Source organism: Macaca mulatta, chromosome 1 (genome assembly GCF_049350105.2).
Source record: "Macaca mulatta isolate MMU2019108-1 chromosome 1, T2T-MMU8v2.0, whole genome shotgun sequence".
NCBI lineage: Eukaryota > Metazoa > Chordata > Mammalia > Primates > Cercopithecidae > Macaca > Macaca mulatta.
The window spans coordinates 7429266-7447920 of record NC_133406.1 but is presented as its reverse complement, the minus strand read 5'-3'; the positions used below and the strand labels follow the sequence as shown (position 1 = coordinate 7447920).

General features: G+C 38.5%; 1 protein-coding gene across 1 annotated transcript in view; it reads left to right on the top strand.

The window, feature by feature from the left end:
* The first annotated feature begins 1722 nt into the window (after nt 1-1722).
* WDR64 (WD repeat domain 64) overlaps nt 1723-18655 on the top strand; it is a 157408-nt gene continuing 140475 nt past the window's right edge. Inside the window, exons 1-2 of the mRNA XM_015127227.3 lie at nt 1723-1867; nt 10022-10152. Of these exons, the coding sequence (XP_014982713.3) occupies nt 1723-1867; nt 10022-10152 (276 nt within the window). The remainder of the gene's footprint in view (nt 1868-10021; nt 10153-18655) is intronic.

Here is an 18655-nt window from a genome sequence, read left to right as displayed (position 1 = left end):
TAATACACACACAATTCCTCTCTCTTTATAGCACAGTTGCCCACTGATACATTATTTATTTGTTTGTTTGTCTGTCTTCTGCCTTAGTCTATAAACTTGAGAAGCTATTTTATTCACTGCTGTATCCTCAGTGTCTAAAACAGCCTCTAGCATGAAGTATGTGTTCAGTAAATATTTGCTAGATGAATTGATGGTGAATGCAATAATACATACATTAGACTTGTAGGAAAAGTGGTTCTCCAGATATCACTGTACAGTGGTTTGAAAGCTTTAAAGGAAAAAGGAGGAGAAACAAATGGGGTTGGGGGATTTTTCTTTAAATAATATCATACTGCACTCTCCTAACAGATAGTTAGAGGTGGACACCAAGAAGACAGTACTGGAATTGGAGATGCTCTGAAATGCCATCTGCTTCATCTCTGAATGCAAGTTCTTGAAGAATGTTTTAAAAGGTGGACTACCAAGAAATAGGAAATTTATCTAACTCACCTAAGCCATAGGAAGTTAACTAATTGTTGAGAAACATTAAACAACTTCTCCTTCCCATAAAAAGCTGAAAATTGGAAACCCTGAGTCAATAGCAGTTGGATTAAATGGGATTGGAGATTGCAATGACTGGGAAGGAGATGTGCAGAAAGGCACCTTCTAATTCAACTGACCCCTCACCTTGAAAAGCTGTCCTCATAATCAGGAGCCACTCCTTCCTCATCCTTGGCTCACCTTATTATTTCAATCGAAGGACAATGCACAAAGGAAGAAGAGCATTTGTATTCCCTATGACCTCTAAAAATGTTTGTGGTAGAAATGACAGGTGCTGAAATACATTTCATTTTTAGAAGTTCAAATTTCCATATCCAGTACAGTGGCAAGAATAAGTGTGACATTACTTTTTTTTTTTTTTTTTTTTTTTTTTTGAGAAGGAGTCTTACTTTATCACCCAGGCTGGAGTGTAGTGGTGTGATCTCATCTCACTGTAACCTCCGACTCCCAGGTTCAAGTGATTCTCCTGCCTCAGCCTCCCAAGTAGCTGAGATCACAGGTGCCCACCACCACATCCAGCTAATTTTCATATTTTAGTAGAGACAGGGTTTTGCCATGTTGGCCAGGCTGGTCTTGAACTCCTGACCTCAGGTGGTCCACCCGCCTCGGCCTCCCAAAGTGCTGGGATTACAAGCGTGAGCCACCGTGCCAGGCCAAACTTTACTTTCCGTGGCATTGTGAAGAGGGAAAAAAAGGTTTGAGGTGAGAAGAGGCACAAGAGGGAGAAAATATTACCCAGTTTTCTTATTTGGTCTCTACTCATTCCTTTTCCCTCTCAAGCAGTATACACAACACACACATGTGCACGTGCACACACACACACACACAGTCTGTGGGGAAAAAAATCTCAATCTCCTCCTTATGAAGGAAGTAGGATGTTACAGAGATATTATGATGCAATGAGGACCCTATGAAGGACACTGATAACATTGTGAGGTCAGGATTTTTACTGAAATGTTTGTCTATATGAAATGTATCAGACCTAAATCAGCTTTCCTACCTGCCAGCATCCTGGTGGCAAGTCTTACTCCTACCCGCAGCATGGGATTTTAAGATCAAAGGAATTAGACCTAGGGCAAAAACTGAGACAGCAGGGAGGCACTGTAACAACTGGAAAGTTTTCCAAATTGGTAAACTTGCAGTATTCTTTCTGTACAGAAGTAAAAGATCCCCTATGTCCCTATGGATATCAGCAAGGAAAAGCATTTCAACATGGCACTTCAAATCAGCAATTTCAAAAAGGCTTTGAATGGGTTTGAAAAATTGGTTGAACAAACAGCAACCCAGAAAAGAGATGAAAGAGCAGGCTTATTTATCCATAAAGAAGGTAAGATCAGTGATGATACGATAGTCCAATTGGGTCTGTTGGTTAGAAGTGAAAAATGTTTTAAGCCATCAGAGAGAAGCATCAGAGCTTAATGTGAAAGAATGGGTGCTGAGAGGGGATGAAGACCTGGGTTCTTGTTCTTTCTGTGTCCCTAAATAACAAAGTGGACATGAGGAAGCTTTTGTTTTGTTTTTGTTTTTTCTTCTCTGAACCTAAGTTGCTTCGATTGTAAAACTATGGGATTGGATTAAGTGACGTCCAGTGGTGTTCTGTAGACACTGCCATTTGATGGCTCACTGGTTGACCTGGGATCCTCAGTAGTGTATAGCACTGCTCTTTCTTAGCCCAAAGATACCATGAGACCATAAAGAGTTTCATAAGAAGTGCAGCTTCCTGCCTCAGCATGATTCCACTGTCTTGGCCACGCTCCATATCTCTAGGCAGGAATGATCTTGAGGATGCAAGCTATGGGGAATATGGTGGACAGTGGTCTCACAGGAGGATTTGCAGCAGAGATACCAGTGCATAGACAAGATTCAAGGGGAGTGGTGTAGTGTACAGCTTTGGCATATTGAGGACAGCTGCAAAAAATAAAGCTAAATGGCAGAGTGGAAGACTAACAGAACAAACCCTGCTGTTGCAATGAAAGGAGCAGCGCCCATATAATTGCTAAAGGGATAGTACAGCCAGCCTCAGAGTGTGCCAGGCTGCATAGTAATATGTAAGTGAAAATCTTGACTTTGGGTGTTCAAACCCAAATTGGTATTAATTGAATAGTATTTAATACTTTATAGTCATGTTAATCAAGGTAATTATATTCATTTTATTTGTGGAAAAAAATGGGAGCTGAAGATAAATCATTTGCTCAAGTTATCCAACTTCTTTTCTTTTCTTTTTTTTTTTTATTTTGAGACGGAGTTTCATTCTTGTTGCCCAGGCTGGAGTGAAATGGTGTGATCTCAGCTCACTGCAACCTCCGCCTCCCAGGTTCAAGCGATTCTCCTGCCTCAGCCTCCCAAGTAGCTGGGATTACAGGCGCCCACCACGCCCGGCTAATTTTTTGTATTTTTAGTAGAGCCGGGGTTTCACCAAGTTGGCCAGGCTGGTCTTGAACTCCCGACCTCAGGTGATCCACCCGCCATGGCCTCCCAAAGTGCTGGGATTACACGCATGAGCCACCGTGCCCAGCCAAAGTCACCCAACTTCTAAGTGTTAAAGCTAAGACTTGGACCTTTTGGGTATGCTTTTCTGGTGATTGGGAACTTGACTGGGCTTTCTAAACTACTCAACAAAACTTGCATTCTTTCCTAGTCAGTTTGTTTTACCTCTCTTTAATTGGTTTTTCAAATCCTTGACACTTTTTCTGAATTCTCTGTGGGATGTCTGCTTCTCTCAGCCAAGTTTTCTATGTCATAAAAGAAAGCAAGGCCAAAAGACAAGAATTCTCTCAAACCCCCTTTTTCCACTTCTGAATCACTGAAAGCAGCAGCTGTCCTTTCTATTTCTCCTTCCCTTCAAGGCTATCAGTTTGCTGCAGCAGCTTCAAAATCTCCTTTTCTACTGGATTTGTCCTCTCAATCTAAAAATATACTCAAGCTTCATGACCTTGACTTTCTCTTTTCTTTAAGCTACCTCTGTATGCCTCTCCTTTCCTTCTGCACTGAATTTCCTCACAATATCTCCACTTAACTTTCAATCTACTCAGGTCTGGCTTCTCTGGTCACTTTGCTGAAAATGCTCTAACCAAGCTATCTGATAACCTAATATAGTTGCCAAATTCAATAAATTGTTTTCATTTTCCAGCCGACTTGGCCATTGTACTAGATTAACAGTGTTAGCTGCCTCTGCTTCAAGAAACTTCCTTGTCCTGCATCTTTCATCATATCATTCTTCTTTTTCCTGTCTCAATTCTTTCTTTGCTTCTTTTTCTCCTTGAGCTTTGCCTACTGTGTTCTCTCTCAGTCTTAGAGCATAGCTACCATTTAACTAGTTTCCTAAGCCAGATATCTTGGTACAAGCTGAGCATCCCTAATCCAAAAATCCAAAATCTAAAACGCTCCAAAATTCAAAACTTCTTGAGAGCTGACATGAGATAGGGGCATATTAATATTTGCTTTCTGATGATTCAATGCACACAAACTTTGTTTCATGCACAGAATTATTAAAACTATTGTGTAAAATTACCTGCAGGCTCTATGTATAAGGTGTATATCAAATGTAAATAAATTTCGTGTTTAAAGTTGTGTCCTATTCCCAAGACCTCTCACTATGTACAGTACAGTTTATAAATATCCCAAAGTCTGAAAAAAATCCATAATCTGAAATACTTCCAGTTCCAAGTATTTTGGATAATGGATACTCAACCTCTGCAACCTTTCACTATATCATGGTATCTATCTCTTGGCTTATTACAATAGCCTATTACTGTAATAGTCTTCTTGGCCAGGCGTGGTGGCTCACGCCTCTAATGTTAGCACTTTGGGAGGCCAAGGCGGGTGGATCACGAAGTCAGGAGTTCAAGACCAGCCTTGCCAACATGGGGAAACCCTGTTTCTACTGAAAATACAAAAATTAGCTGGCCATGGTGACACATGCCTGTAGTCCCACTTACTCGGGAGGCTGAGCCAGGAGAATTGCTTGAACCAGGACCCGGGAAGCAGAGGTTGCAGTGAGCCAAGATCACACCATTGCACTCCAGCTTGGGCTACAGAGTAAGACTCTGTTCCCCTTCACCCCCCAAAAACTAGTCTTTTTGCCGAGTTAATCATTTATCTATACTTCTGCCAAGAGTTTTTCATTTTAAAAATTATTGATCTGCCATATTCCTGGTTTATTACTCACCTCTAAAATCCATATATACTAACATAGCATGCAAGGCCATTCACAGCTTGCCTCAGCCCAGCTTTTTAGTCTCAACTCCTGGCATTTCCTTTCATGCACCTTCTGCCCTAAAACAAACTTTTTGCCATTTCCAAACATGCTCTTTTTTTTTTTTTTTCCGAGACGCAGCTTCGCTCTTTTTGCCCAGGCTGGAGTGCAATGGCGCGATCTCAGCTCACAGCAACCTCCGCCTCCTGGGTTCAAGCGATTCTCCTGCCTCAGCCTCCCGAGTAGCTGGGATTACAGGCACGTGCCACCACGCCTGGCTAATTTTTTGTATTTTTAGTAGAGATGGGGTTTCTCCATGTTGGTCAGGCTGGTCTTGAACTCCCGACCTCAGGTGATCCACCCGCCTCGGCCTCCCAAAGTGCTGGGATTACAGGCGTGAGCCACCGCGCCCGGCCCAAATGTGCTCTTAATGACTCTGATTTTGCGTATGCCATTCCCCAATATGGAGTGCTTTTTTTTTGTTTGTTTTTTGTTTTTTGTTTTTGGTGCCTGTAAACTCTTGCTCATCTTTCAAGACCCAAGTCAAATGTCACCTCTTTGTAAAAACTTCCAAACTTTCCCTAAGCAAAGCCATCCTCAGCACTGTTAATGTACTTTATTGCCATCTTAGGGAAGTTACCTGCTGCATTTAACCTGCTGAAATTGATATTAATGTGTTCATTCGTTCCTGCCCCTTCTCCTCCACCGTTGGCCTGTGGTTGTTGTGAAGGTTTGTGAAACTCAGGCTGGCACAGGGTCTGGTGTCCAGAAGGTACTCCTTCAATGTGTTCTAAATGCATAAGCTGACTTTGCTCTCATTAAGAAACTTGCAATCACAAAGCCACATTGAAAATTTCCTTTCTCTATAGTTGTTAAGATTTGATGAAAACTACATACTGCTAGACAAGTTACCTTCTATCACAGAGTGGCCTAAGAAACAGTGAGGAGAAGGGACAGATGTAATCCTAACTTTTGTCAGGCTGTTAATACTGTCTGCCACAAATTCATATTTATTAACAAATATTGGAAAATAAAGTCTACCGCTCACTATTACAGGCAAGGAACTAAGAACTAGAGAGAGTGTTTTTAATGGAACAGGGTCTACCTCAGAAATGATGTCAAGTAGATTGAAGGAATTTGTTCAAAAGTAATGCCCTTAGATCTTATGAATGACCTGGTGGAATTAATTTTATCCCAGGACAAAAAAGTCTCATTGTCCTCATCCAGTGATATTTACAATGAAACTCATATATTGTACAAGTTGGTGTAAATAAATATAAAGCAGCTAAGTAACTGTTTAGATTCCTCATAAGAATTTCTGACTCAGTATTACCAAAATAGAGTGCTTTATTTTCCCCGACAATCTTTTTCCCATTGCCCTGCTTTTGGTAAATAGACCAACATTTGCTGAGATTTGAAACCGGAAACCTGAGTGTCATTCTAGAACCAGGTATCTTAACCTTGGCACTATTGATGTTTTGGCTAAATAGTTAGTTGTGTATGTGTGCATGTGTGGAGTTGCGGGGGTAGGGTGGGGGCTGTCTTGTGCACTATAGGATGTTAAGCAGCATCCTTGGCCTCTACTCACTAGATGCCAGTAGCACACTTAATCCTAGTTGTGACAGTCAAAAATGTCTCCAGTCTTTGCCAAATGTTGTGTGTGTATGTGTGTGTGTGTGTGTGTGTGTGTTTGGGGATGGAGGTGAGGTGCAAAGTCTCCCCTGGATAAGAACCACTGCTCTAGATTCCTGCCTTTCCTTCACTTACCACTTCTGCCCCCCAAACTTCCAAACCATTAGCATATCTTTACTATTCTACTACTTCCAACCATATCTTACCATCTCCACTATTATCTCTAGGGTACCTGTATCCTCGGGTGCCACTTACCATCCAACTGGGGACACTTTCAAGATTGAAAGGGAGTGTTATTAATAATTTTAAAAAGAGGCATAAATGAGACTTTCCATGGCAGCCCAGATGTGCATTCACCCTCAGTGTTATCCTGGCCCAAACCTCCAATTTCTGAAGCCTACACTAATGCAATTGCCCTCTACTAGTTTTATGTCTTTCCATCTGGCCTCCTTGCAGCAGCCAGTGTGCTTTAAAATTTTTTAAAGGCATATTGTATCATTTCGCCCCATAAAACACCCCAATGACATCTTACCATCATGCTTAAAAGAAAATACCAGCTTCTGACTCTAGCTCTGCCCTCCTTGGCCCCTAGTCTCACCTCAGCCCTTTCCGCAGTCCTCACTGTAGGTACTTCATACCTACTGACCTTCTTGGAACATGCTGAGCCTGTGCAGCAACAGGCCCTCGTGTTGATCAGCCTATGCCTAAAAGGCTTTTGTCTAGCTTTCTATGTGGCTGACTTTTTTTTTTTTTGCTCATCAGGTCTCAGCTTAACTCTTTTACCCACCTCCTTAGAGAGGCCTTCCCTGAGGTCTACCCCAACCTGCCACCACCATACACCCACAGTTCCATACTGCTTTCCTCTTATGTGCTTATTCTATGACAACTTGTTTATTTTAACTGTGTTTCTGAGCTTGACATACGTACAATAAAGCCCATAAAATGTACTCTTCTTAAGGAGGTAGCTCTGTAAATTTGAACCTTGGTAAACACACCTTTAGCCACCATCCAGATCAAGACAGGGAACATTTCTAGCATCCCAGAAAGTTCCCTCATGCCCTCTTGCAGCAATACTGCTTTTCACCATATACACAGGTAACCGCTCATGTAATGTCTATCTTTATTAATTAGCCTTACCTGTCACAATCTGTAAATAGTTTGTTCACTTGTTACTTTTCTGATTTCCCACTATAATATAAGCTTCCTGAGGGCAGGGATCTTGCTTATCTAATTTTCTGTTCTAAGCCCAATGTCTGGCTCAGTTCTTACACATAAGAGATACTAGTTATATTTTTCACTAAATAAAACCATCTGATCTTCTCTATTCAGTTTGAGAAAGCCTCACATCTAATTCCTTCTTGTCCTTAGATTCAATAGTCTTACCCCACGGAATCACCAAATTTGACAAAATCAAGATTCAAGCAATGGGGTGTGTGTGTGTGTGTGTGTGTGTGTGTGTGTGTGTGTGTGTGTGTGTTTACATGGAGTTCAAGAACCAGTTAAGAATTGCTTGCCAGGCACAGTGGCTTCACACCTGTAATCCCAGAACTTTGGGAGGCTGAAGTGGGAGGATCGCTTGAAGCTGGGAGTCTGAGACCAGTCTGGGCAACATAGTGAGACTCTGTCTCTACAAAAAATAAAATATTAGCTGGGCGTGGTGGTGCGTGCCTGTAGTCCCAGCTACTTGGGGGGTTGAGCTGGGAGGATCACTTGATCCCGGGAGGTAAAAGCTGCAGTGAGTCATGATGGCACCACTGCACTCCAGCCTTAGTGACAGAGCAAGACCCTGTCTCAAAAAATAAAAAAAATAAAAGAATTGCTATTTGCTCACTTCCATCTTCCACTCAAGATGAATTCTAGCAAAGACTCCAATGGTGAAACTGTTTGCATTCCTGGACAAAACTCCTAAAATATCTTAAACAGAAATCATGGAGAATGTATCAAACGCAATAGTAAAATATTTCTTTTTATTTAGTAATACTTTAGCCAAAGGCCTGGTTATGTCTGCAAAGACAAGATCTTTTTTTTTTTTTTTCTTTTAAGTTCAGGGGTACGTGTGCAGGATGTGCAGCTTTGTTACATAGGTAAACGTGTGCCATGGTGGTTTGCCACACAGATCATCCCATCACCCAGGTATCAAGCCCAACATCCATTAGCTATTCTTCCTCTTGCTCTCCCTCCACACCCCCACAACCTTATGACAGGTCCTAATGGGTGTTGTTAGCCACCATGTGTCCTTGTGTTCTCATCATTCAGCTCTTACATATAAGTGAGAACATGTGGTATTTGGTTTTCTGTTCCTGCGTTAGTTTGCTAAAGATAATGGCCTCCAGCTCCATCCATGTCCCTGTAAAGGACATGATCTCCTTCCTTTTCATGGCTGCATAGTATTCCATGGTATGTATATACCACATTTTCTTTATCCAGTCTATCATTAACGGGCATTTGTATTGATTCCATATCGTTGCTATTGGGAACAGTGCTGCAATGTGCATATGCATGCATGTATCTTTATAATAGAATGATTTATGTTCCTTTGGGTATATAGTCAGTAATGCGATTGCTGGGTCAAATGGTATTTCTGCCTCTAAGTCTTTGAGGAATTGCCACACTGTCTTCCACAATGGTTGAACTAATTTACACTCCCATCAACAGTGTAAAAGCCTTCCTTTTTCTCCCCAACCTCACCAACATCTGTTGTATTTTGACTTTTCAATAGTAGCAATTCTGACTGATAGGAGATGTTATCTCATTGTGATTTTGATTTGCATTTGTGTAATGACCAGTGATGATGAGCTTTTTTTCATATGTTTGTTGGCCACATGAATGTCTTATTTGAGAAGTGTGTGTTCATGTCCTTTGCCCACTTTTTAATGGGGTTGTTCATTTTTTTTTCTTGTAAATTTGCTTACGTTCCTTGTAGATTCTGGATAGCAGACCTTTGTCAGATGGATAGATTGCAAAAATTTTCTCCCATTCTGTAGGTTGTCTGTTCACTCCGATCATAGTTTCTTTTGCTGTGCAGAAGCTCTTAAGTTTAATTAGATCCCATTTGTCTATTTTTGCTTTTGTTGCAATTGCTTTTGGTATCTTCATCATGAAATATTTGCCTATGCCTCTGTCCTGAATGATATTGCCTGGATTTTCTTCTAGAGTTTTTATAGTTTTGGGTTTTACATTTAAGCCTTTAATCCATCTTGAGTTGATTTTTGTAAATGGTATAAGGAAGGGGTCCAGTTTCAATTTTCTACATATGGCTATTCAGTCCTCCCAGCATCATTTGTTAAATAGGGAATCCTTTCCCCATTTCTTGTTTTCATCAGGTTTGTAGAAAATCAGATGGTTGTAGGTGTGTGGTCTTATTTTTGGGTTCTCTATTCTGTTCCATTGGTCTTTGTGTGTATTCTCGCACCAGTACTATGCTTTGAGTTACTCCAGCCTTGTAATATAGTTTGAAGTCAGGTAGTATGATGCCTCCAACTTTGTTCTTTTTGCTTAGTATTGTGCAAAGACAAGGTCTTTAAAATGCAAATAAATCCGGTTTTTATAGATTGAGATAAGAAAATAGAAGGTTAGGAAATAAAAATTGTAGCTGACATACAAAAGGTAGTCCTTGGAATTTGATGAAAATGTACTGTACTTTTTTCAATGCAGATGCAATTGATTATGACAAGTTTTATGCATCAGTACAGAAGCTCTTTGGTCCAGATGTGAAGGATCAAGATTTGAAACGCTTTTACAGGAAACTGTGCAACAACACGGACGCATTTGCAGACTGGTGTGAGGTAGATTCATTTCATGTTCATAATATGAAATCTAGGTATTATTTTTCTAGCTTTGGAATAAATAATTCAAACAAAGTGTTACTCCCACAGGGGTTGAACCACAATGTGCATGTGCCATGTTTCAATAAATGAAAGTGGGTAAAGTAGGTAACGATGTAACTGTATTATTAATAAACAACTCTTAAATCCTTTCAGACCAAGCTGCCAGTTGGAAGAGCTATACATGCCTCTAACAACAACCAGGATTTTAATGGTCTTCATTTCACTTTATAGGAGATATTTCTTTTCAATGGGTTCAATGTACACAAATTTTCAGTGTATCCGAGTTATTAATATAAGAGAAGAAGCTACAATTCACTACCTGTTATATTCCCTGAGTTGTTTTCTGATCACCATGGTATTTATTGTTAAAAAATTACATATATCCATACAGAGAAATTAAATAATTTTTACAGATTATCTGGTTCCTTAAAAAAATAAATGGAAATAGTAGACAAAAGAAAAAGCAAGAATCTAAGGGATCTGAATACCACATTTTATAAAATGTGGCTTATAAGCCGATGGATATGTAGAAGGAGAATTTAAACCCAAGACGCAGGAAAAATACGTCTCTCTCAAATATATATGGAGCTATCTCAAAATTGACCGCATTAGGCTAAAAAGAAAATATTAATAAATTGTGATATAATACATTAGAGGCCTAAAATAAAAGATAGCCAATCCCCCACATCACCCAAATAAAAACCAAATTAATTGATTTTAGAAAAACATTGCAAAAAAAAAAAAAAAAAGATTTCTACAAAGCCTTTGAGGAATATATAATTCCCATGTTGTATGTATGTTTCTATAATGTAGGAAAAGCTGAAAAGCTATCCAGGTCATTTTATGACGTTAAAATAACACTGAATTGAACATAGGCAAAATGTCAGGGAACTATAAGCCAATATTACTTATAAATATAAATTCTAAACTCCTAAATAAAATGTTAACAAGTTGAATCCGGCAGTGCATTAAAAATCATTTCTAAGTACAATTTACCCCAGCAAAGTAAGAGTGGTTCAATATTAGAAAAGCCAGAAACATACCTCATTTAACAAGTCAGGAGAGAAAAAATAATATGCTAATCTCAATCTAAAGTCAGCAAACTAAGGCCTATGGGCCAAATCTGGATAGACAGCCACCTTTGTTGTAAATAAAGTTTACTGGAACACAGGAATGCTCACTCATTTACAAATTGGCCACGGTTGCTTCTGTGCTACAATAGAAGAATTATGTAGTTTTGACAGAGGCTGAATGGCCTGCAGGCCGAAAATACTTACTACCTAGCCCTTTTTGAAAAATGTTTGCAGACTTCTAACCTGAAAGTAAAGTAAAATTAAAAGTAAAAAAGATGTCTAATAAGAACTCAATAGCCATCCTTGCTTTAAAAAGAAAAATAATCTTAGCGGAATAGCAATAATAGAAAATTCCATTAATTTGAGAAAGGAAACTGACTGTATTAGTATTCTATTGCTACTCTACTAAATTATCATAAATTTAGCCATGGGAAGAAATACATATCATAGTTTGCATGGATCAGGAGTCTGGGACAGCTTCACTGGGTCCTCTGCTTGGGGTATCATAAAGCTGCAATCCACTGTGGGCAAGGCTGGGTTCTCGTTTGGAAGCTCCGCTAGGGAAGGATCTGCTTCCAAGCTCATTCAGGTTGTTGGCAGAATTCAGTGCCTTGCTGTTGTAAGTCTGAGGACCTCAGCTTCTTGTTGACTGGAGGCTGCAGGCTTCCCTCTTGTCCTAGAAGCTGCCTGCAGCCCCCACCATGTGGCCCTCTATACTGGCAGTTCACAACTTTGCATCTTCAAGGCCAGCGGGAGAATTTTTCCCTCCATAGTCTGATAAGAGGAAATTTTATATAATGTAACATAATCATAGGAGAAACAGCTCATCATATTTGTCATATTCTCTTAGTTAGAAGTAAGTCACAGTTTCCACCATATTTAAGGGATAGAGATGATACAAAAGTGTGACTTGTGTGTGGGGGAGGGAAGAGGAGGTCATTTTAGAATAGGTCCACCATAATAGACTTACCAAAAATATATTTAAGTAAGGATCATATTTACTGCTGAAATACTAGACACAACCCCATTAAAGTCGAGAACAACAAAAGGATGCCTATTCACCACTAATCTTCAACACTTTATTGGAGGTTGTAAGCCATGCAAAGAGAGGGGAAAAGGGCAAGAAATAGAATTGATATGTAATCAATTATTTAAAAAGACAAAATTCTCATTATTTGTGGATATTCTACCAAGAATGTCCAAGAGAATTATATGGCAAACTATCAGAACTGAGAGGGTTCAAAAGAGTTCGAAAAAGATACACACGGCAGAATCAGTAATTTCCACAAACACCAGCAACAACCACCCCTCTCTCACCACAACTAACTAGAAAATAAAAAGATTCCATTCACAAAAGCAACACATAGGAGAAAGTATCATGGGATGATGCTATTGAAAAAAGATAGTAGAATAATAATTGAGAGGCTCAGTTTGTAAAGATACCAAGTGTTCCTGAATTGACTTAAAATTTAATCTCACGCTCCTTGCCATTTCACGCTGAAACATGAAGACAAAGGGAAAGCTGGGCCCGACCCCCCGTCCCTTCTTTTGCCATTACTGGCTCCATCTTCTATCATGAGGGGCCGTGTGCTCACACATGGGCACCCCAGCCCACACGTCTAAGCTCTTCCATACCTTCACCTCCACAAATACTATCCCTTGGCCACTCCTCAGAGCTAGCGGTGTACATACCAATGGTATGCAACCCTTTCTCATATGGTGGATAAGAGGCTTCACAGGCCCGAAAGTAGACTTGGCCCCTTTGGGGAGAGAATTCTGGGGTTCGAGGAATCTAGGGCATGGTTTAAAAGCATTGTTACGGACCCCTGGTAGACAAGGGGCCATTAGCTTCCACAGAAAAGACTAGAGTGGGGCCGTGTAAAGCTGTGCTGTCCAACAAAGTGGCCGCTAGCCACATGTGCTACTTACATGTAAATTAAGTTAGAAATTCAGCTCCACAGTTGTACTAGTTACATTTCAAGTGCTCAGGATTCACATGTGGCTAGTGGCTATTGTATTATACAGGACAGATTATAGCATATGTCCATCATTACAGGAAGTTCAACTGGACAGCGCCACTCTAAAGGCATAGGCCCCTTGCCCTGGGCCTACAAGCAACACTGCAAATGGAATCATGGCTATTTTTTTTTTAATATACTGATTCAATGAAGTAGAAGACATATATGTATTTAACAAGAACTCTTAGCCACCCAAAGATTTTGAGAAATCAAATGAAGAGTGAAACAGTCAGCTACTTTGCAGCCACACAGAAATGACCATTTTTTCCCTAAATCGTGTAAGTGTACAACATGAATGCACTGTTTTGTGCTTTTGTTCCAGGATCTAATCTCTATCACACTTTCTAAACCCTGTGGATATTCCCCCATAGATGGGTAACTTGAATGTAATGTCATTAAACTTGGGATAGATGTGATTCTGAGAATCACATTTTCTCATTGTTCTCTATTTTCTTATGAATATTTCTCACACACTCAATGGTTTATGTGCATGAATTTCTAATGCAATCATTTTGGACCACTTAAAATGTGAAAATGTGTGTCTAACAAATGTTTCGTGTCAATATAAAAAAATTATGCACATTTGGAAATTAGAAAAGTCTGTTCATATTTTATTACACACTTAGATTCAGAAAAGCAATGCTCTAAAGATAGTTCATAAATGCCAACAAATGAGACAAAGCACTCTGTGATAAATCCGTTTACATGGAATTCTACAGTAACTGAGAATTTGGTCTCTGAGTGAAATACTACTCTAAAGTAAATCCGATTTTTTGTTTGTTTTACAGATGAGGAAGTCAAGCCTCATTCTCTCTGATATCTACTCCTTCTCTTTCCCTTTCTACTTAGAACTTCCTTCTAACTTAATCTTCCTTCATTTGTAAAATGTGTTCTTTTTTTCAAGAACCTTCTTTTCAGTTTCTCATTTAATCTTCACAACAGCTGCACAATGTAGATTATGGAGGATATGTTATTGAAATGATAAAGATGAGAAAAATCGCAAAAAGCTTAATTGACTTATCTAAAGCTGCACAGAAAGTCTGTTTTGGTCTTGGGGCTGAGATTTTTCTCCCTCTTTATGTAGTAAGTTCATCTGACATTATCCTGGGGCCAGGTGCGGTATCTAATGCCTGTAATCCCAGCACTTTGGGAGGCTAAGGCAGGAGGATTGCTTGAGCCCAGGAGTTTGAGACCAGGCTGAGCAACATGGTAAGACCCTGTCTCTATGAAGAAGAAGGAGAAGGAGAAGGAGAGAAGAAGAAGAAGGCTTTAAAAAAACAAAACATATGACATTATTCTGTTATATCACTTGCGTTCCTATAAATTGTATGCAATTTTAATAGAAAAACTCATGGCCAGCCTCTGGCACACTGTATGTATATAAAGAATTACTTGAGGTTTAAAAAAAAAATAGGGCAGGAAGGTTCTTCTTTTATTGTCCTGTCATTTTTCTCACAAACTATTTGTGTCAATGCTCCTAAGGGGCATTTCTATTTCAAGCCATGTGACCTAACCTTTCTGGGCTTCAGAGCCGTCATCTGTAAAATGGAAATTCAATTCAAGGAGACTAACTTCATTTTGGTATGGATTACCTAGTGTTTTCTTAATCAGTTAATATATCAGGTAATAAAAACAAGATTTATGCTTTTAAACTCAGGCACAGACATACCAATCTTATTCCAAATATAAATCTCTTTGTGGTAGAAATGCCACAAAAGTTTGCACTTTCTTTTTCAAGATTTTTTGATGCAAAGACACTTGGAGAATTTGAAATTCATAGAATAATGAAATCTTATTACTCACCTAAACATTATCTAGACCTGCCCCTTCAATTTATAATGGAAAAAAATTAATGTAAGGAGATCAAAAGAAATATGACTGCCTTAAGTTTATAAAGCTAGTTCATGGAAGAGTCTGGGGCAGACACGGTCTACTTTTCTTACAATGCCATGTTAGTCTGGGTTTCCAGTGGGCAACTTATAAACACATTTTTTTTTAGGAGCACACTACAAATTAATCCAAAGAAGAGGCATACGACACCATATGGAATGCCTATAATTGTGTTCCCTCCCAAAAGTGAATTTAAAGTGAATTATTATAAATCTAAAATTATATTTGCTAACTTCAAAAATGTTAAAAGAATGTTCCAGGATAGGTTGAAAAATAAGCTGCATGCAGGTTTTTATTTTCTTCTATTGGCTTTTTTATTTTCTCCATATGTTCTACAATGAACATATGTTCCTTATATAATCAGATAAAAATGAAGTTAAAAATGAATCACTTAAAGCATGGAGCAAGACTTTTAAATAGCATAGTTAAAATAAAATTAACATTCTAATAGTCATAATATATATATAAGTGATAAAATACTCAAATCTTGTCACAGGCAAAATTACTACACTGAAACTGAAAAGGTCGAAGGAGAAATTTGAGATCTTAGAGGCTACGGCTCATCACGGGAAAAAGGGGTATTTGCTGCTCTTTAACAACATTATTTGCTTGAAACATTTCCTTTCAAAATGTAAAACTTTCACTGTTGTTTCTGAAGGAGTTTATCTGGTATAATACCTAAATTTTTCTCAATAAATTCAAATAATTTGATATTTTTCATATCCTTTGGAAGTTATTTTTTGGTAAGCATTGTAATAGTGTGTTATTTACAAGTGAGAGTAACAAAATTTATTATTTTCATAAGAGCATATGTCTACAATCTGCCATCTACCTACATGCAGATGTGATTATAAAATATATGCATGATAAAATGCATAAGTGATGTGTTGTTTGGGTAAGTAACAAAAATGCTTAGTGCGCAGTTTTAAATTAGCAAGGAAGATACTTGTATTCTGTTTCCTGTACTGTCTCTGGAAAAATTAGGAATTATAGTTACTCAAATGTTGACATTGATTGAGCTCCTTCCTGGCAATTGGTGCAATCTAAGTACTTGCTAATCTCCCTCATTATGAAGTAATCTAATCATGCACTTCCTCAGTTAATCCTTACAACAGGGCATAATACGGGGATTATTACTGATTATCCTTATTTTACACATGGGAAAGACTCAAGTACAGAGAAATTAAGGATCTTGCATGAGGTCATGTGACTAGTAGACAGTAGAACCAAGATTTGGACCCGTGACCAATTCCTAAAGCACTGAATACTTCCTCGCATAGGACATTGCTCCTGAATTTCTTCTCACATCTGTTCTTAGACACTTGATGCCTTGGCACTATCCCCAAAACAATTAAAATAAAGTTAAATGACTGACTGCAAACTGCTCTTTGAGTATGGGTATCATTGATGTAGGAGACATAATTTCAAATTAGATGACAGCATATATGATGTGGAGTTCTCTCATCTCCAATAAACACTGAAATTCATTAATGTAGAAACAAAGAATCATCATCACCATTATCATTACACATTCTCTGAAAATTATTATTTCACACTATTCTCTGAGGTTAAATTTGCTGCCAACATTTATCAATTGTCTACTTTGCATAAGTCATTTAAATTGTACCAAGTTGTGTTTATAAAACGAGGGCAGGAGAATTGCTTGAACCTGGGAGGCGGAGGTTGCAGTGAGTCGAGATCACACCACTGCACTGCAGCCTGGGTGACAAGGCAAGACTCCATCTCAAAAAAAAAAAAAAACCAAAAAAACAAAAATTACCCTTAAAGACAAGCTACTGTTCTCATTAGAGGCTGTGGTCTGGATATCATGTGTCATTTATTTTTCTCTCTCCCATGAGGCCTTCTCAGTGTAGGCTTTCCAATGATAACAATAGCTAATGTTTTAAAACGATTACTATATGCCAGGCACGGTGCAAAATGCTCATTTTGACATGACATGATGTCATCCATTATGTCATTTAAACCTCAATAAAACAAAACAAAAACAAAATTCAGAAGTTTGTTCTTTTGTTCTACCGATGAGGAAGTTAAGACTTCAGAAGGTGAAGGTATTTTTCCAAGTAATGACTATCAATTCCTTGTATAGTCTGAACCCTGACCCTGGACCACCTGACTCAGCAGCACACGCTCTTTGCCATACAGTGGTATCGTGGGTTTGAATGATACAGGGCTGAGGTACAGATCGATACGTAGTTGTTAACTGAATAATGCATCAATGAATGATGACAAAGATTGCAGTAAGAAAACCTTCCCGTCCCCTCCAACAGAGATCTATTCATTTTCCTTTTCTTTTCTCAGTCGTTCAGAGGGAAGTTGATATTAAACCTAGAGGTTTCTGTGCCCATAAAAAGTGAGCGATGATTTCTGAGGAGAGAACAAGTTAAGTTTTTAGGGAGTGCTAATTTTGCTGGTGGGTAAAAGGGAAAATACAAGCAAGTCTCGATGAGCCTGATTTTCCCACAGAAAGGAATCTAACTGTGGGGAATAATTAGGGCAATTGTATGTTGGGAGGTTTGAAGGTGGGGGAATGTAAATGAAGAAGTAGTAACATTTGTGAAGCAACATGATAGGACATATATTAAAATATTTATATAATGTTAAGCCATCATCTAGCATCTAAATCAATATTATTAAAACAAACTGGCATATTGCTGGTTTTGATTTATTTCCAATTCAATCATTAGTCACTAGTTCCTTTAAACTCAAAGTATGGTCTCTCATGAAAAGCTTGTTAGAAATGCAGATTCTTAGACTCACCCCAGACCTACTGAAGTCAAATCTGCATTTTAACAAGATCCCGGGTGGTTAGTGTGCACCCTGAAATTTCAAAAGGACTCCTCAGTTCATTTCGTGCATTCAACTTTATGGGAAATACTGATATACTAATTATATGACTTTTATAAGCATTTTATTAATTAAAAAATGTAACTACATAATTATTTTTAAGTTCGCTCATTATAAGAATTTTACTTCTGTTGGTTGATTAATATGACAATTGAAGAACAGCTATCTTATTTTCTTCATTTTTCAGTTATATAATTTGACAGTTTATTCACAAATAAGAACTCTTTTCTTCTTCATGATGTTTTATTTTTTATTTTTTTTCATAGTAATTTATTCTCATGCAATGCCTAGACATAGGATTTGGAACACTTAAATAAAGAAACTCTTAAATTCCCACCAACAGGGATAAAGAAAAAAAAAATCTAGCCCTGAAAATTTCATGGCAAATGGGTAAGATAGTCATTTGAGAGTGGCCAAACTCAGTGTCACAGTTCTTAGTAGGACCCTGCATGATGAAGACTGATTTCATTTCCAAATAAGTGCCAGCTCCGAGTAGACCTATCAGTCTGAGCGTCAGATCTATTGAAAAGAAAAATGAGTAACTGCTCAAAAATCATGCATTATCAGTATACAGTTTGTTGAATATATCAAACCAGGGGTCCTCAACCCCAACAG